Source organism: Rhinolophus hipposideros, assembly GCF_964194185.1.
Source record: "Rhinolophus hipposideros genome assembly, chromosome: 23".
In the NCBI taxonomy this organism is placed as follows: Eukaryota; Metazoa; Chordata; class Mammalia; order Chiroptera; family Rhinolophidae; genus Rhinolophus; species Rhinolophus hipposideros.
The window spans coordinates 12,636,650-12,657,476 of record NC_138069.1 but is presented as its reverse complement, the minus strand read 5'-3'; the positions used below and the strand labels follow the sequence as shown (position 1 = coordinate 12,657,476).

The 20,827-nt window shown below is 43.6% G+C and overlaps 1 protein-coding gene across 1 annotated transcript in view; it reads left to right on the top strand.

Moving 5' to 3' along the window:
* Positions 1-20,827, top strand: part of TRPC7 (transient receptor potential cation channel subfamily C member 7) — a gene marked incomplete at its 5' end in the record, with an annotated part of 119,610 nt that overhangs the window by 65,390 nt on the left and 33,393 nt on the right. The window contains 3 exons of the mRNA XM_081035304.1: positions 1,732-1,896; positions 10,313-10,529; positions 18,726-18,959. Of these exons, the coding sequence (XP_080891430.1) occupies positions 1,732-1,896; positions 10,313-10,529; positions 18,726-18,959 (616 nt within the window). The remainder of the gene's footprint in view (positions 1-1,731; positions 1,897-10,312; positions 10,530-18,725; positions 18,960-20,827) is intronic.

Here is a 20,827-nt window from a genome sequence, read left to right as displayed (position 1 = left end):
TTCTTGGCTCCAGGCCACTACAGACTCCCTGCTGCGAAGAGCGTGAGTTACGTACCTTTGGAAAACTGAGTGGTCACATCAGTTCCCCCCTTAAAAAACTCTCATAAGAATGAACCATGCTCTTGGTGAGAATGGGACTGGAGACGGAATTAAGGACAGGAATGGCCTGGGCAAAGCTCTTGGTGTCATCTAGCTTTTGATCATTCCATCCTTTTGTGAGCTCAATGCCAAAGAAAGCAGGCCCAAGACAATAGCGATTTTCTGAGTTCCCGTTTTATTCTAGCCATGCAATTTTCTTCCATGGGTTCCTCTCTGACCCTGCATTTGAAAATCCCCTCCCCCTGCCCTTACCCCCATGAGTTCTTCCTGTCTTTGTTCCCTGGCTGAGTGCCCTTTGGGTTAGGGTGTTCTTTGTGCCCTGATGACATGCCTCATGTTACTCTCGTCTTCCTTGTGTCAGAGATGATATTTCTGTGCCTCAAAAACACAGAAGAAAAATATCCTGTCCTGCACATTGAACTACATGTCATGAAGTTGTCTTCAAAGGCCGGCCACAAATACAGAAAAGTATCCATAGAGAAATAAACAACATTTCAGCTTCGGCTATCCATTGGGAGAATTATAGTATAAAGTCTGTCTACAAATAAATAGCATGTTTGGAGCTAGGTTTCTTTATTATGGAGGAAGAAATCCAACTGTGGAAATAGCAGAGGTCTGGTGTGAGCGGGACAGTCTCACAAGAGCCCCATGTTTTAGATGGAACCACTGTCTTCCTCTGAAGCAGGCAAGGGTGCGTAGCTGCCCGTATCTCCCAAGGTCACCTGTTAACTTCCCTGTAAAGAAAAAGACTTCCCCTCTTTCCATCACAGTCTCCAACACCCAGGTGGGAAAACCTGATGGGCCCAGCTTAAGTCAAGGTTCCACCCCTAATCTAATAAGCTCTGTCCAGAAGGGGGAGGTCAACAAAACAAAATGGCCACAGGAGGTCCATCTTGTAACCTGGGTATTAGGCAGGGCAGTTCCAAGAGAGGGAGGTGGTGCTGAGAAGCTACTGCATGGGGGATACAATGTGTCAGTGTGAGTTCCATGGACCCAAGCCAAACACAGTGGGGAAATAAAGGAGTTTTCCCAGGTCCTCCCAAAACACGGCAAGCACTTTTTCTTAGACTTCATGAGAATAGACAGGGGAAGCTTTCTACAATAGCTCATTTAATCCTACAAGACACTATGATAGACTCTGTTTTGCAGATGACAATATTGAGGCTCAGAGAGGTTAAGTAGCTGGCCAGAGGTCCTGTGGCTAGTAAACGATAAAAACAAAACTCAAACCCACACAAGACTCCAAAACCCCATCCATGCTCCATCAGTTCTACCATGTCGCCTCCCAAATGATCTCTGCCCAGAGACAGGTCTCCCTGGATTGAAGACAAGCATCGACGCAGAAGCTGGCTGCCGTGTTGTGTGCCGGAGATGTCTGTAGGCCCTCAGTTGGCCAAGCACTGACGTAGCCAGTCTTGTGAGGGCTCTGGTCACAGCACAAAGAGCCCCCCCATCCCCAACTCAGGAGGACCCAGCAGCTACCTGACTCAGATGCTCCTGCTCTAACACCCAGGCCACCTCCCAGGTGGAACATTTCAGCCCCAAGCCACTCATAGGTTGTATACTGTTCAAGTGCTACCGATGCCATTTTCCTGTTTGCGTTTTGTTTTTGTTTTTGTTTTGTTTTTACAGTTCGTTGCTCATCCTAACTGTCAGCAGCAATTGCTTACCATGTGGTATGAAAACCTCTCAGGCTTACGGCAACAGTCTATCGCTGTGAAATTCCTGGCTGTCTTTGGAGTCTCCCTAGGCCTCCCTTTTCTCGCCGTAGCCTATTGGATTGCTCCGTGCAGCAAGGTACAGACTGCTTTAGGTGCATGTCTCGGTGGTTGTTACTTCTCTCTACTTAGCATGACCTGAAGTCCATTTTATTCTAATAAAGCAATGGATCAGTTCCCACCTTTAAGGAAAACAGCCCTGAGATACCTGGCAGAAGTAGAAAACCACTTAAGAAGGAAAATGTTAAGATCTGCTTTTTTAACCATCATTTATAAGTGACAGAGAGAGAGAGGTGCTAGAATGAGAAATTTTAAACATGTGAGGCACAATCTGATCAATAACAGACTAGAGAGGGAAAAAAGGCATTTTTTTCTCTTCTAATTAGGCAATGTCCTAAATGTGTCCTCCAAACCCATAGCAATAATAATTATAATAATGGTAGTAGGAATAACCAACATTTATTGAGTACTTTCCTTTTGCTAAGCAAGACCTTTCCATGGAATATCTCATTTCACCCCTTCAATCACATTATCATGCATACACTTAATGAAGCAGGTTCAGAAAAGAGAAATAACTAGACTGAGACTCAAATGCGGCTCATACTGGGGCACTACAGACCTATGTCAACATCTTCCCAGCTTCCTTGACTTCCTTGATTGGGTTCTGGCACATGTGAACAGCATATCAGGTCACAAGAAGGAAAAGGGTAAAGGGAAGAAGAGCTTACAAGGTGCAAAGCTGGGCCCTTTTCTCACGGGGAAGGAGGAGTATCTGTCTGGTGCTGGTGCCTGCTGGTAACGGGAAGAGTGGAACCTACAGGTCCCAAGCTGCCACACTTCCTATTCCACTGTCCCTACAATGCAGCCACAGAAAGCAGCAGCAGTCACTCGAGCTTCAGGCAAAAGTTAGCGCCTAGAAGACCAAACTAGGCAAAAACTGTGAAGTAAGTTTCATGAGTTAAGATGGTCATGAAAGGTTCCAAACAGCAGTTCCCTAGTGATATATTAAAAAAGGAATTAAGCTTACGTAATCAACATTCAGGAGGAAAAATACGACTACAGAGAGATTAGTTCCACAGAAAATTTGATCAGCTAATGCAGTTAATAAAAGTGTCATCAGTGAATGGATTCCCTTTTCAACTCCGCCAAGAAGGAACTCATGCCAGGATGAGGGGCCCAAGATTCAGGGCTGATGAGGAGGCCGCCTAACCAGGCAGGCAATGAACTGACTGCCTAGAGCAGGGGGGGTGTCATACAGAGAAGATAGGGCTCAAACTCCTTCAGTAGAATGGTATTAAAAATAAAAGTCCTCATGCTGAATATTTGTAGTATTCAACTTATCTCCACTGAGGATTTTGTTTCTACAGCAGTCTACCATGACGTGGATTTCTAAATCAGAATTCACCAAATGAAACACGTGTAGGTGAAGACAATTTTTTCTCTCCTTCATTATGAGCTAGAAAAAAATACAGCGACTGAAAAAAACTAACCAGATTTAAAGCTGATTAGAGCTGGCCACTGGTTTTTCAGCATATGTTTCGTACAGGAATTGTCTTGTCTGTACTGCAAATTAGATCACTGCTTTCACCCAGAGCCTAGATTGATAGGGACTCTTGCCTCCATGCTCTCTGAGCCCCCAAACTAATTCTAGGACATTCCATCATTAAAATAACAATAAACCAAATAACATTGGTGGAGAAAACAATGTCAATCCTCACCTTTGCTGTAAAACCAAACGTGACAACTTCCAGGAAACTGGGACTAGGCAACACCAACAAATTGCTTTGCCTCTGCCTGCCTGAGAAAATACTCACAAAGAGATGATATGCCAGTGGCTAAATTTGTGATTACTGAGAAGAGTGATCATGGCCCAAATCATGCAGATGGGATGGGGCATGGGGGCAGAAGAGTATGTGTGGGAAGGGAAGAGAATTTTAGACTTTCTTGGGCCCAGTAAATCCAGGAGGCTGATGCCACCATGGAACGTAGGGGTCAGACATACAGAAGTCTTCTGGAACAGTCTAGGAGAAATGATTGCAGGAGAGTTTGGTCCCAAGTCTGGGGTTTTCTCTCTGTTCAGATACATGTCTGATTGACAACTAGTGCTCCTGGAGCTTCCAGTAAGACTAACAAACAGAGCACTCAAGATAAATGAGCTGGTCATTAAGCCACTTGGGGTTTCTGCCCACTTTCTGAACTCCAAGTCTGAGCTCAAAGCATTGGAGGATGTGTCCATAGCTGAGTGACAAATCTTAGTCTATGGCGTGAAGTAATTTTTGGTGGCAATGCTCATTCCGAGGGAAGATTCCCTCATTAAATAGCTTGTCCAACTTGCTATGAATCAGCCAAAGGACAGATAAAACACTCAAGATGTGTTTAGGCTTTCCTTTCACCATTTAGAAAGAAATCTTTGCAGAGATATTCAGCAGAGATATTCATGATGTTCAGAGATGTTCAGCAGAGATATTATATTTCTGGGGATTACAGAGGGGGCGGTCACATCTTCCATGTAAAGAAACCAGCCCTCTCTAATGGCTCCTGGTGCCTGGAATCCAATGTCCTCCCAAGAGGAAGGGCAGGGTGGAGACCTCTGTTAATATGCCAGTATTCCTTTCCCCAAAGGGTCACTGCCTTTATATTTGTCTAGGAATTCTATGAAAAAACCAGTGCCATTCTAGCAAGTCTACGTTCTAATGACCTTATTCCACCTCCCTCAAAGAAATTAGACCCTGATATTCTTTGATAAATGTATTCATGAAATCTCACTGCTAAACTACATCCATCAGCAATGGTCCATCATTGTCTAGCAAATGTTGAGATTTCTGCTTCCAACCTAATGGTGGTGCATTTACTTCCTAATAGTTTTGCTGTCCTAATCTGGGGACTATTAGGGACACCAAAATTACTTGATTAGCCTGCCAAAAAGACTTCATCATTTACTTCCTATTGAATTCCCAAGGCTGTCAATTCTATTTTATGTAAGTTTCTGAGGGGCCCTAAGAAAGACAGTTAAACACGATTATAAGGTTAAGGATATCAACAGAAGTTCAGCTTCCTAACATGGTGGCTGAAGAGATTAACCCAGTTACAAAGTTGTACATAGGGTGATAACTGCAGGTCTGGAGCATAGGGAAGATTTGGCAGGGTCAATAAAGAGAATAGCAATTTTTAAAAATCATTTCTCATCATAAATACCCACATGGGTGAAATCAGACCGCCCCCCTGGGAGGCCAATGGTTTCTTATCCACAAGGATGCCCTCAGGTAGGTATTTCCCTAGGGAGCTCTTTATCCTCTCCACAAGGCCTCCAATACCAAAGGGCCTTTATGACGGATTGGGCTGGTCTCCATCCCTTGCTATTCTGTTCTGATTCATAATTTAGATTGTTTGCCTGCAAAAACCTACCAGTCGAAAGAAAAGCAGTCATCCTAGAGGGCTCCAAGTCTCTACAGCAGGCGGGCTGGGACAGAAGTCAGCACCACGAGTATTGGGGAGCTACACAAGCTGCAACGAGAGAAGTGCGCAAGGGGAAGCTGACTTCCTCCGCTCCCTGTTAACCTTCACCTGGCAGTCATCCTTGTACCTTAGCTCCAGGGCTAAGGCAGGAGACTTGTACACGACTTTAGACTCCCAACTGATGTCTTTGCAGTGTGGAGTCTCTCAGTCCTTACTGCCACGTGACTCCCGTTTGCAGAAATATCAAAATGTTAGTCATTGTTCCCAACCCTCAGCGCTGTCCCAAACAAAAACATCTAGTGAGGAACATGGGAGTGACTGCAGCTTTTGAAGATGCCCGCTTTGCCTTGCCAAAGCTGAAATGGTGGGAAACAAGGGTCCTAAAACCATGTGGTCCAGGGCCAGCCCAGAGAGAACAGAGTCTCCAAGGGCTTCTGGTCCACCTCCTCTGTCTCTGCCAGAGCTATACTAAATTAAAGAACATCACGATGCAATTTTGGAAGCATTGCCATGGAGGGGAAATTTCTGCCAGGAACTAGAGCATTTTTTGCTCTCTTGTTACAAAAGCTTCTGCCCTCAGATCTAAAAGGAGAGTTCATCTGTCACCCTGCAGGATAGGATTTAAGAGTGCCAGAGGCTGATCACTTTCATACCTAGCCTAGTGGGAGACTTAACAATCTCTCCTCACCTTTCCATCTAGTTCCTACCATAGTGTTTAGCCTGTCTCTTCCCACCAGGAAATCAACAACTTAGAAGGGAAGGACCAACTTGTATAGTTTCTTTTATCCCCGTCACCTCCAGTGTCCAGCACCACGTTGTACAGTACCCCAAAAGAGCTTGTGACATATATACAAAAGGACTGTGTGTAGGTCTCCCTTTGTGAACCCTTTTCAAGAGTCAGTCAAGTTTCTTTTAAGTTTCCTCTTAGTGCAACTGTCTGAGGCCATCCTATCCCACATACTGAGTGCTTCCCATGTGCCAGGCGCTGTTCTGCTTTGCACATATTTAATAATTCATTCCTTACATCAACTCTATGTAGTAATTACTATTTTATCCCCATTTTACAGATGAAGAAACTGAGACACAAAGGGATTAAGTAACTTTCCAAAAACTATGGAGTTGTGATTTAAACGTAGGCTCTCTGGCTCTACTGCGCATGTGTACACCAGCCTTCCCCTCCCCCCAAACCCCACCCACTTACATCAGCAGCATTACAACCTTCAGTGCTGAATGTAAACATATCAGCTGCTGACTAATTGACTTTGGAATGGACTTAATTAAGATCTTTAGAGTTAGCAAGACTTCCCTAGCAGGGGAGAGTAGTCAAAACCACCATATGACCAACTCGTCTCCTTCCATTCCTTTCCTTAGAAGCCCTACCTTTGAAATCCTGCTAGTAGTCAGCACTTCGTCAGCCCCCAGGACCATAGGGGGATGGATTACCGTGTTTCCCCAAAAAAAAGACCAGTTCATATATTAAGTTTTGCTCCAAAAGACACAGTAGGGCTTATGTTCAGGGGATGTCATCCTCAAAAATCATGCTAGGGCTTACTTTCTGGTTAGGTCTTATTTTTGGGGAAACACAGTACATGGTAATGTGAAAACACCCTGGTTAGAGACACCTAGGGAACTTTCCCACCCCCAAGAAAGGAAGATTCCTGCGCCCTAGGTTAGCTAATTTGAGTAAGAATTTTGGAGGGTGCCTTGAGGAGTCTGCCACTAATTTCAGAAGGATCTCTCTGACATTTGAGCAGCACTGTAGACTTAAAGATGTGTGCGTCCCTTTTGGAATGCGTGGTCCACAGCTGTCTCCATTCAGCTTTCCAGCTTATATACTGAGCCCTTTTGCTTGAGGCCATTGGCACCTGGCAGCAAGGGAGGGTGGCATTTGGTGAGGGGGACTCTGGTGGTACACACTGGGAGAGATGCTAGGAACACTCTCTGTGTGCCTGACTGCTGTCCTGGCCTGGCCTGTGGGCCTGGGGCCACCAAGTCCCTACTAGGTGCATACTAAGAGCCCAGGGATACGGAACACAGAGCTGTGCCAACCAGTGAAAGCAGGTGCCCACCCCGGAGGCTCCTAAATGTAGTGGAGGCTCCTAAATGTAGTTCATTTGGACCTAATTCAGGAGCGCTACTCACATTCACATATTTCCCAGAGTAAAAGAACAGCACCCCAAAAGTTTGGTGTAAGTCAGACTTCGCTGCTACATGCTTGGATTTCCTAGTATGTTTTTAGCTCGTACGGTCTAAGTAATGCAGAGCTGCTTTGCTCAGGCTTTAGACTAATGAGTTTTGCACTCCAGGCATAGGAAGCCAAGAACTATGTCTCCCAAAACTTTACCATCTCTTCTTATATCTACACTGTTACCTGACCCAGCTTTAATGATTCCCCAGCTCAGAACTGCTGACATATGTTGGTTGACTTTTCCCCCTTTCTTTTGTCTCCCCTGGTGGTCTTGTGAAAGGAGGAGATTTTCCCAAGCGTAATTTGCTTCAAGAATTACCTTTGTGAGACAAATAGGGAATATCACAAAAAAAGAAAAAGAAAGGAAACCATTAAAATGATCTGATCTCATCTGATCTTTATCAAAGTTTTACCAGCTAAAAAGATACATGCAAGCCCAAAAGAAACATAGGAAAGAAGCATCAATTCCTACCCTCACTTTTCCTCCCTATGGCCTAGATCAAGTGGGAACTGGGCCCAAGATAACCTTCCAAATCACGGCAGAGCCTTATCAGGGTCTTTCTTATGATTTGTGGTACATATAGTAACTTTTACCAATACATCTTCTGCCAGAAGATAACAGTTTGAAGGAGGTAAACAGAACATTAAATTCCTCAAACCAGCTCTTCCAGGGAACCCCAAGGCTACCTTGGGTGCAGCTGGGTGCACATTCCTGCAATCAGGTGCTTCACCCAGGTGAGAAGACAGACAGGTGTCCCCATGTCCTCACTCAGGTAGTTCCTGGAGGATGCTGTGTAGCACCCACTGATAAAGGGTTGGGGAAACATGGATATCAATCCCTTATGAGCCATAGCTAGCCCCGTGTTCCCCATCTTTTCCTGACATTTTAGGGCCCCGATGGGACACACAAGACCTGGTATTCACTGCCCTCTCCGCAACCTACTCTGCAGTCATTGCCCATCTTCCTTCTTTTCGCCGCTACCCCAGCTAGGATACAGGAACAAGACGTAATGTGATGACTATTTAAGGATGTCTCCTGATTACTCCAAAGTGTCCCAGCACCTGGCTAGGAAACAGAGCTCCAAGATGCCAACATAGTCAACTAAAATGCTGAACAAATTCAAACTAGCTATTTGAAATCATATAAATTAAAATGAGGCACAGTTTAATCCTATATATATATATATATATATATATATATATATTATATATATATATATATATATACATATATATGTATACACATATATACACACTGAACTTGTGTGAAATATGACTATGGCCAAAAATAATGTACCATCTCTATTTTGTAAATAAGAAAGTTAAACATTACAAAGAAAAGTCATTTGTAGGATGTCTTCGGGCCCCATGGTTTTCAGGTAAACATCTTTCTCATTTTTGAAGTTATTACAGTGCCATATGACAATTTGATTTGAATCCAAATAAGTGTTCCCCAGCACAAACAGACCAACGTCCAGACTTGAAATGTGCTTTTCTAAAAAAGATAAAAATTACCTGTTTTAAAATTTCAATAGGTAGGTTCTATGGCATGAGAACGATGATAAATCATGTTACACTCAAAACTAGCATAATTAAAGTGGGTGATTGCCGTGTGGAAGCGCATTAAAAGAACATCATCAAGCCATCTGATTTATAAATATCATGATGAGGGAAATTTTACTTCGAGAAACCCTTGCAATTGATCTTCTGCTGAACCAATACTCATCTCCTGGGTGACGTTCCTCTCTAGGACTCCTGAATGAGACAGAATGTGCACATCAATTAACCAGGCACTGGCTATCAGGGAACATCTGCCCTGGAGAAGGAAGTGAGCTTCAGAAAAGACTCCCCTCTTTGCTCTTGTCACAGCAGTATAGCTGGGTGAGGGGTAAGATTTGGGGCTTAGGTGAGGGTGGTGGCAGTGACCTGGAAGAGACCCAAGTGAGTTCATTAACAGAGGATCTGCGAAGACTCACTGTGTAGCCTCCCATGTAGTCCTCAAAGATCTAAGTGGCCTATGGATGGCACGCCACGGATAGAGAAGGTGTGGTCAACACTTGCTCCCTAACAGGGCACCTTTTAGAACATTTCAGGCTCACAGGGAACAATTGCACAAATTAATTATGTACTAGGCCACGAGGAAAATCTCAACATGCTTTAGTTTATTACCATGGAGGCTATTATCTGTATACATGCTGCAATGAAGTTAGAACTTTTAAAAGCAGAGAAAAAGTCCTACATATCGGGCAACTAAATAACCTCAGAGTTAAAAATGAAAGCAAAAGGGAAATTATAAAATATTTAATAACTGTATATCAACGAAAAGGCTACATGTCAAAATTTATGGGAACACAGAAGCAGTACCTAGCAAGAAATGCACAGCTTTAAGTAAATTCATCAATATAAGAAACACTGAAAACAACTCATCTAAGCATAAAACTCAAGAAAATGGACTAAAGAGCAACAGAGCATATATACAAGAGGATTTTTTTTTATTCCTGAATGCTATTGAGGCAGATTACTTTCTCCCCAGATTCGAAAAGCATAAAATTCGCATCCGTATAGTTGGGGGTAGCTGTGCAATCCAATTGTACCATGATGATATGTCAGTGTATTCGACTCTTCTCTTTTCCCACTAAACCTTCTAAATAGAAAAAGTTGAAGTCAGTAGGAAATAAGTTTGGTCCAGCAGCATCTCACAGAAAAATGCTCCAGAAAAATGTTACCTGGGTTCAATTAGCAGTTTCTATCCAAGATGCGGCTCAACTTTTGGCAAAAGTAATATTTTAAAGAGAGACCTGCGCCCACATAGAGCTGCCAGGTTAACGTCTTGTACATATTTTGTTTCCAGCTAGGACGAACCCTGAGGAGCCCTTTCATGAAATTTGTGGCCCATGCAGTTTCTTTTACAATCTTCTTGGGATTGTTAGTTGTGAATGCATCCGACCGCTTTGAAGGCGTCAAGACCCTGCCCAATGAAACCTTCACAGACTACCCAAAACAGATCTTCAGAGTGAAAACCACACAATTCTCCTGGACTGAAATGCTCATCATGAAGTGGGTGTTAGGTAAGCAAGTCACTCTGTCCTTTATTCTCTCCACCCCTAATTATAATGGGACATTATTCCACTCGGACTTCTGACCCTCTTCCTCTCGGGTACACTGCTGCCAGACCAAATGGTGAGTGGGTGACTAACATGGAAGTCAAAGGCAACTTCCGTATGTGCTGGTGTGTAAGATGCACAGACCTAAAACAGAAACCCCATTTTGAAAGGAGATGTTTGAGGGAAATTCATTACGTACTTTTCATAATAACGCGTATTGAAAGTGATTGTAAAGTGGCTTTGCGTGAAAAAACACTATTTTGCTCATTCAAGTATAGTCTCCTGGAAGCCTTAGGAAATCAAGTCTGCTTCTGGAAAAAGAGTATAAAATGGCATAGCTTAAAAGATGTTTTGTGTTATTAATGAATACAGACATACCTTGTTTTGTACTCCCCTTTATTGGGCTTCCTAGATGTTGTATTTTTTACAAATTGAAAGCAAGGCCCTCCACCAGCAAAAACGGAACAACTCGTTCTATTGCTGTGGTCTGGAACCAAGCCCACAATATCTGTGAGGTATACTTATACTGACATAGTAGCATTGTGATGATAAATACAAATCTAAAAACTTTGGGGAGCAACACTTTCTCATTACTTGTGTTCATGAACATAATGACACTATGACATCCCTCTCTGTGGTGATATTTTGTGCTGCCAAACTCTGCCACTAGAATAACCACGGACATTGTTCCCATTCCTCATTGACTAGCTAAGAAAGGCTATTTCACTTTTGCCCGACTCATAAGAACAATTACTATAATAGTAGGACATAGGCAAGATAAAATAAACCTGGCAATGGCTAAAATTGTACACAGAAAAATGTTGTATAGATTTTTCTAACAATGAAAACTGTAAAATTAGGTTTTTTTAAAAAATCACAGACTCGGTAGGAAAAAAATTTCCATTGCAAAAGCTATAGTCAGTAATATTGTATATAACCATAACCTTACCAATAAATTATAAGATTTATATCAAAGAGATTTGAATTTGATGGGAATGTTGTGAGTAAAACTGAAGACAGGAAAGACTGGAAAAAAAAGTATGTGCTATCAAGACTGGATCAATTAATTAAATTGTCCTAATGACATTCACCCTAGAACTGCTTTCCTGACAAAAATTCAATATTGGTGCAATTTTCACTATGTTTATGTTCACGAACATTGAATCAAAATGTAGCCAGAGTCCAAGTGTCTGTGCCATCCATCAATCAATGACAAAAGAACAAATACTTGAGAAGACAGCCCCACACTTGACCCATGCTAACTGAATGACACAGCTTAAGGGAGCCACAGAGTTGAACCACCACAGGGTAGTCTATAGATGCCCAAGCAGACAATGAGGAATTCAGTCTCAAAGCTGGATCTCTCGATGGACAGAGGGAGAGAAGAATTTGATCCCTTAAAGGGCAGAGGCAGAAAAGCACACGATGCTTCCCAGGGGCTTTTAATCAATGGGCAAGTCGATAACCAAAGGCTCATTTAGCGCAGTCAACTGGCACTAAAGTTGGAAAGGGACATTAAAGCCGGTGGCGGACTGAGTTGTGTGGCCTCACTGTCACAATTCAGTCTATGCCAATTCTCCCTAGTACACTCCCCGTGGTTTAACTAAATTAAGCACTGTAACACTGGGCACTTTACAAAGGACTGCATGTTTATGATCCCAAAAATTCATACATTAAACCCAAATCCCAAGGTGATGGAGCCTTTGGGGCGATTAAATCATGAGGGTGGAGCCCTCACAAACAGGATTAGTGACCTTCTAAAAGACATCCAAGAGAGCGCTCTCACCTTCCCAGCCTCTAGAACTGTGAAAAATACATTACTGTTGTTTATAAGTCACTCCGTCTGTGGTACTCTATTATAGCAATTGAAACGGACTAAGACACCGTTTTAATAAAAACAAAAACTCACACGTTGGGTTTATGGATAAAGCATCAAGTATTTATGGCACCAATCGCTCACAGATCCATTTCCCGATTAGGACCCCAGGTGGAAGACCCTGGGGAGTGGAGCATCCCACCCCTAGGCTAACAGTGCCCACTGAACCATGACTTCCTCCAGAGTCTGCATCTCTCTCTTCCCAGGTGTAAGAGCACCATCCCAATGAAAGGGCCGCATCTCCAGCTAGAGGTTCCCACTCTCACAGCTTTGCCCATCAAAGCTGAGCTGACTGTTCAAGACTATGACATCAGAAGTATTGTAGAGGGGAGGACTTATTTCTCATTACCTATTTCCTGTTAACATTTCAGACAAAAGAAAGACTCTATTTTTTCTTACACAGATAATTTTTTCAAACTTTCTATTATAGATAATTTTAAGAATATCAAAAGTATAATGAATGCCATGGACTGATCTCTCATCATCAACAGTTACCATGTCCTGGCCAATCTTTGTTTCATCTTTACCTTCCCTACTTCCCTTCTCATAACTCTGTAGTTTGTGAAGCAAATTGCAGGTGTCACAAAATTTCACCTATAAACATTTTTGTGTGTCAGTCACTGAAAGATAAGTTCTCTTTTTCTTTTATTAATCTTTCTCTCTGTGCTTCAAGTTCACTGATATTTGTCTGCATTATCTGTGATTTTAATCCCCAACCAGTGAATTTTTCATTTCAAATATATTTTTCAATCCTGTAAATTCCATTTGGTTCTCTTTTATAGCTTTCATTTCCTTCCTTGTGATGTTTGTATTTTCCTTTAAATCCTTGAACATACTGTGCATATTTGTAATAACTGTTATAAAAGTCCCTGACTCTTATTCCCATCAACTCTGTCGTTTCAAGATTAATTTCTACTGATCAATCTTTCCCTTGACTGGATCACATTTTCTTGCATCTTGATGTGAATTTTTGATTGGATGATGTTACGTTATTGAGCATCTGGTTTGTCTTCCTTTAAAGAGTTTTTGGCTTTTTTCTGACAGGCTGTTCAATTACTGGCAGATGAGTTTGGTCTTTTCCAAGCTTTCTTAGAGCTGATCTGGAGAAGCTTCACCAGAAGGATTGTTTATCTCTAGAGATACACATCCTGGGTCGCTGCTAAATGCCCTGGGTAATCAATAAGGACTCTCAACTCTACATGGTCAGAGCTCAAACAGCTCTTCACTCTGAGTGAGTTCTGGAAACTGCTCAGCTTGTAGCTCTAGCTGTGGTTTGTGGAGTTTTACTCTATGCATTCATGATTTAGTATTCAGGAAACATTCAAAAGGACTCTGTATAAATTTCTGGGCTTTGTGTGTGTTTATTTGTGTTTGGTTTTGTGTTTGGTTTTTATTTTGCATAGTACCTTTCTCTCTGGAATTCTGCCATACAACACCTAATCACCTAATCTTCCTAAACTCTAACCTCTGGATCTTCTTTCTACTCATTGGGACTGCCTTCTACGTTTCTGGGATCCCTCTGTAGACTGGAATGTGCCTCCAAAAAGAAAAACAGGGTGACTGTATGGCTTACCTTGCCTGTTTACTTAAGGATCACAGTGCTGCAGTGTTTCCAACGTCTGAAGACAGTGTCTTTCTTTCATTTTTCAGTTTGTTACTCCATCATGGCTGGTCACAGAAAGCAGGGACTTTTTCTAAAACAGAACCACAACACAAAAGGAAATTAGTAACAATAATTTTTTTGCACACGTATAAAATGTGAGGATCAAGCTGCTCCCTCACCCACACACCTAAGATTATACTCTTTCAGGATAATGCTAAGACTAAGGTCCAGAATCACACATCTAGGTTGGCCGAAGAGTAAAACTGTAAAATCATGTGGGCTGAGTTCATCACCTAATTTGACCTTTGAATAGTTCCTTCATTTCTTTAGCTAAGATTTCCAAGCAGACTACTCCAACCAACTTGCCGAATTTTCTCCCAGCAAGTCGCACCATGTTTCTATGGTGCTTCTCACCTTAGGGATACCCTAAGGTGCTTCTCACCTTAGGGATACCCACCTTAGGGATGCCCAAGGTGAAACCAGTCTCCCCGGCACAGCCTGAAAGAGGGCCTTCATGGTCTCCTGGGCCTTTCCTCACCTTCCCATCTGCAGCCCCACACACCCCGACCCTTGAGCCATACTGAGCCTCTTGCGATTCCCTCGCTTCCATGGCCATGACCTGGAACACCTTACCGACCCTCCACCTTCACCTACCTTACTCCTGGTTCCTCATGCCAAGTGTCACCTGCTCCATGAATTCACGCCTTCGTTCAGTCAACAGATGCACATTGTACCAGACCCACTGCTGAGTCAAATAATGCTGACTGCTCTTACCCGTGACTCCACAGTCCCCTGGACATTTGTCATTCCCTCATCTGTCACCCTGTAGCACTAGTGTTTTTAGGTACATCTGTGTCCAGCACTAGACTGAGCCTGCTAGGGATGGGGTGTCCTCTTCCTGGTTGTTGCACCCCCAGAATGGTGTCTGGCATGGAACTGGTGCTCAACAAAGCCTGCTAAGTGGGTGAGTTCCTGACTAGCCAGTGAGCTGATGCCTCGCAGAGGGCACGGTGGTGAGCACGAGGCCTGAACTGCCTGGATGACTTTGGACCACACACTTGCCACCTGTATACATGAGCTTTTTCATCTGTAAAGGGGGGATCATTACCGTAGCTACGTGTCAGGCTACCAGGGAGATTCACAGTTAGCAAGGTGCTTAGCCCCGGCCTGGCACCTAGCAGGTGCCCAATTCTCGTTAGCTACTAAAATCGGAGGAGAATGAGGAGCTTTGTTACGAAATTCTGGAATCTTTAATACCATCTATCCTCCTAGAAAACAAATGAATCCTGAATGTGCCTAAGGCCAAGGTCTGTTGCAAAGGACCTGCCACTGAAATAGTATCCGGATGTCATGCCTGAGGCTTGACAACTTCTCGGCATATTGTCACCTCCTGTGAGTTCACAGAACACCCACGTCCTGACCCAATGACGAGAAGCTGACCTGAAAGATCAGACAGGCCTTCCAGGAGGTGTTTAGGAAGAAGTCTGCTCTGCTGGGGCCAGGGGACAGTGGAGAGGAAGTCCTGGGGACCATGGCCATTGATGGAACGTGCATGTTTCAGTCTCCCCCACCCACAATTTTGAAGGGGGGGGGTTCCTTGTGAATAGCATCCGAGGCAGGGATGGGAGTGAACCACCTTTGGAACTACCGAGCTCCATCTCAGCAGCCTGAGGCTATTATTCCGAACCTGCCCAAATGAAGCTCCTCATTCCCCCCCAAGGCTTCCCAGTATAACCAGCCTGTTCCTCTGCCAGCCACCCTCCTTAATTGTCGGTGACCTTGTTCTCTGGGCACCAGGCATCCCTGAGTGGGATTTTGCCTGAAGGAGATTCCGGTAACCAGCAAGCATCCTTATCCCCTAAGCCCTTGGACTCTAACCACTCCTCTGATTGACATGCTGGAGGCAAGAGATCAGGCGGCTCAGCTTGGATATAAAATGCCGAGCTACCCTCAGCACCTTGGAAACAGCGGGCCTAATTTCACTCCCTAAAGTACTTAATTTCACACATTTCTTTTTTCATTAAGCATTCCTGCAGCTCAAATCCTTAGGTCCATGCTACTTTTACTAATGGCCTTGGAGTAATTTAAATTAGTCTGGGTGAGTTAAGATTCAAATCTAGGAAGAATGATGTGGGTATTTGACTGTGGAGTAAGTGATTTGTTTTGTCCAATGAGGAGCTACTCTATTGGTCAGAGGTGTCAGTTTTCTGAAAATAATTTGCATTTCAGATTCACAGAGTTTTTAACACTTGAAAGTATACCCCAAAATTCCAAGAAAATCAGGGACTTATCCGAGGTCAGTACCCAGTCTGTGGCCATGCTAGAATTTGACCTCAGAATTTGAAGCCAGTGATAACCCCTAAGGGATAGCCTCTGATTCTCCTAGTGCCCAGCTAAAAAAAAGTTCCACTAAGACATTAGAAAGTTTAATTTGGGGGGTAAAGAAAAGCAACAAACATTACTTTTTCCAGTCTGTAATAGGTTTTCTACTAATAGTTTTTAAATATCTATTTGAACAGGCACAGATGAAAGTACATTTCAGTGTTAAGAAAACTGTTACTTCACTGAATTACCACACAAATTTTGAAAGGGTAAGCCTGAGAAGTAAGGCTTTGATAAGGAAAAAAAAAAACAACCCAAGGGGGCCAGGGGTGTCTTATAAACAGTCCTACAACGTTTTGGGATACTTCCTGCGTGGGGACTCCAATCTGACACAGACACACACATCTTAGAATCTATTTCATCAAACCAAGCCACAACTTCTCCAAACAGCAGCTCTCAAATTACTGTTCTCCTCAGAAAAACATTTCGTTTCAAATCCTTTTATTTGATGGATCGTTTTCACCAGAAAAGGAAAAACTAATGAAAAAAGTCCCTGGGCTGAGTCCCAGAGGAGTGGAGATGATCAGGTCATCAGTCAAATTCCACCAGATGTGGCCCTGTGACCGAGTCAGCCAGGCTTCAGCCCCCGGTGACCATTTGTCTGCTCCTCGTGTCATCCTTAACTCATCCTTAACTCCAGGCTTTTAAGGGAGCTGGATCCTCAGAGACCGCTGTAAGATAATATGGTCATCTGCCAGTGTGCTTAGGTTTGAGGTGTGGAGAAGACATTCACCAGTGGGACAGTCACAACGAAATGAAGGACAAAGCTCCCGGGGAGGTGGATACGCTTAGTCAGGGACAGAGGGAAGAATGAGAATGGCTGAAATCTTGGAAAGCAGCAGCCTTTAAGGGATGCAGGTTGGGTGAAGAACAGCAAAGAATGCGGGGGAGGAGCAGTGGGAAAGGCAGGAGGCAGGAGGCAGGTGGGAAGGCAGGCGTGTCTGATGCACAGGGGAATGCCAAGACAGGCCAGCAGCTGTCACATTTGGGGAGTGTGTGGTCACTGAGCTCAGAGTGCTTCACTAACTGACCAGTTAGTGCTTCTTTTACCGCATTAACCTCCTAAGTATGCCAGTGCAGGAGCTGGGCACATTATAACTCTGTGCCTAATGAAACAGTCGCTGTAAAACCGGGATAATAATAGAATGTACTTCATAAGGCTGTTGCAAAGATTTAGGGGGTGGGGGAAATAAATATATATATATAGAACAGTGCCGAGAACAATATATTAAGTGCTCAAAATGTTACTCAATAGTTAACTTTTAAAAATCTAAACCCATTTCGTTTTAATAATCAGTGAAGATAAAGGTAAAATAGTACTATTCAATGGAAATACAGTGCAAGCCACATCACAACCCACGTATTTAATTTTAAATTCTCTAGTCGCCATATTATAAAAACATACAGGCAGAACTGATTAAGAATACGTTTTAGTGAACCCAATCTATCTAAATTATCATTTCAACATGTGATTAATATAAAAATTGAAATGTTTTACATTTTTTGTGTACTAAAGACTTCGAAATCTGGTGTGTATTTTACATTTACACAGCACCTCTCAGTTCAACTGGCCACACTTCAAGTGCTCGGTACCCACGTGTTACTATCATAGGGGCCAGGAAACGGGTACAAGGACGCACACCAAATCATGAGGCTGAGCTCCCGTACGGGGCTGGCTTAGAGGTGGCGTGGGGGAACCGGGGCCATCTCGTTTACAAACCTCTACGTTGGTGTACATGTAACAATGAGGACCTGCGTCTTTAAAATCCAGTCAGTTATAAAAAGTTAAGTTTAAAAAGTGTAAGAGAGTAAGTAAAAAAGTAATTAACGCAAAGCGAAGGCTCACCAAAACACCCCGAAATATAGGGGAAAGCATCTAGGCTGGGAGGTTGGAGAACTGGGTCCTAAGTCCTATGTGGGGCCTTCAGAAAGCCCACCCGCGCCGCAGTTTCCTTGCCTTTAACTTAGAAATGGATGATTCCTGCAGACCTCCCCGTCCTTTACCAAAGCACACACGTCAGTCTCTGTGGACCGCCTGTGTCGCCGCTAAGAGCTCGCTCCTCACCGCTGCAGATGGGTTAGCCCCAAGCGGAGGCCCAGGCGCACCTTCCCGCAGTCCGAGGACTTGCTGCTTCTCCGCCCGCCTTGGAGGCCATGTTCCCGTTTGCCACCGGCCGTCCCCACTCTCCCCTCCGAGGGCTTTACATGTACATGCCTAGCCCGGTTCCCTCTGTGCCCCCCGGAATCGCCAATGCCAAGGAAGCTGTAAAACGAGCCCGACCTTCTCACTCTCCCCCAGGAATGATTTGGTCCGAATGCAAGGAAATCTGGGAGGAAGGGCCGAGGGAGTATGTACTGCACCTGTGGAACCTTCTGGATTTCGGGATGCTGTCCATCTTCGTGGCCTCCTTCACAGCCAGGCTCATGGCCTTCCTGAAAGCCAGTGAAGCCCAACTGTACGTGGACCAGCACGTGCCGCAGAACACACTGAATAACGTCTCTCTCCCGCCGGAAGTGGCATATTTCACCTACGGTGAGTAGGCCATATTCCTCCGCACTCTGCCCAGGCACTTCCGGGGCGTGGCTTAGCTGGGCTGGTCCGCCCCAGGCACTTCCGGGGCGTGGCTTAGCCGTCCGGCAGCCTATGGCCTGCAACAGGCAGGAGTTCTGGAATATAGAATATAGAAGGACACGATCCTCCGCCTCAAAAGAAAGTCCTGGTCTCTGCGATGCCACCAGATGACTAGAGCGAGGAATTAGTGACTATAAGAAATGAATCTTTTTGTATTAGAAAGGATGGATTTGTTTAGGAAAGGCTCTTGGGATGTTTCTGGGGGATTTTTTTTTCTTTTTTTAAAGAAAGATCTCGTTTCCGATGTGGATCCAGGAGCTTTTCCTTCTATGTTGGATCCCTGTGTTTCGTGCAGAGATAAGTCCTGGTTTCCCAGTTTAAAATTATTTCCTCATAGCAAGATAGTGCCTTAATTGATACCGTAATTCTTTCAAACCACCAAGCCATACAGTGTGAAGTACTGGATTGAAATTTTAGGAATAGTAAGAGTTTTAGCATCCATTTATTCGGGACCTACCAAGTGCCAGGAATTCTATAGACATTTTACACCATAAATTGCAATCATTGCAATAGCCCTGCAAAAAGGGTCTTTCTAATCCCAATTTTATAGATGAACAAACAGGTTTCCATGGCAGGGCTCACAATGTGCCCAGAAATACAGGATTGCCTTGGATTGCAAGGGATCCTGGCCCAACATGAGTTGAAAACCATGCAGAAGGCATAGCAGTTATGTTCCCAGGCTTTGGAGTCAGGATTCAAATCCTACTTCTGTAGCTTACTGTGAGACCTTGTTTACTTAACTTCTCTGGGCCTCCATTGTCTTATATGTAAAACTGGGATAATACATATGTCAGAAAGTTTGTTTTAAGGATTAAATTAGTGCATATGAAGAATGTTGCACTGTGTTCCGAAAATACTAAACAGTCACTAAGTAGTAACAGTTATCATGCTACCTCTTGGGTAATTTCCTTGCTCAAACACTGTACTTTCTGTACTAGAAGAGAAAGATGAGTGGAGAGAAGAAACAGTAGATATGTGTTGTTGTTACCAGTAAATTAGCTGGAAATTTCATAGGCACTCACTAATGGTAGTGAATTTGAATGAAGGGTTTGAATGTCAAATGTCCCTGTTAGATGAAGCCACAATGGCTCCTATGACCACAGAATGTTCATGATCAGGTACAGCAATGATCTGCAGAGGGTTGGCCACTTACAGCAATAATTGCATTGCTGCCCATATTCCATGTACATTGTGTTATGCAGATTATGTTACCTATAAATGTGGTAGGGAAACCCCCATTGAGAAATGGAGTCTTGTAGTATTATAAATCATCCATTCTTCACTTGTTGGTTAGCGAATTCAGATGTTTTAAAAGCAAAACTCTCATGGTACATGTTGCCCTCTGTGCTGCTCAGGGTTCATCAAGGAAAGATGAGAGAATCTTGATACTGTATTGGATACTTTTTCTTAATGCCATGCTTCAGGCTTCGGTATTGTCCACTTGTGACTTCTGTTCCTTTTATGGATTCTATTAAAGTCTCATCCATTGTAAAGCATTGCACATTAGAGCCCTTGCTTTTGTGGTTCACCCTTGGAAATCTTTTGGACCACTATGTTCATCTGTGTTTCAATTGTGGAGGGAGAGAGCCCTCTTGTGGTCAGCCAGACAGTGGTCCCTTCCAATCTCTACAGCGCCAAGTTGGCAGAGATTTTCAGGTTGTACTAGGGCAAATTTTCTCATAGAAACAGCTCCAGGAAGAAAATCCCTTTGTCTGAGTAATCACAGCGCTGTTTGCTTTTACTATTCTTACAAACCAGTCTAAGTAGAA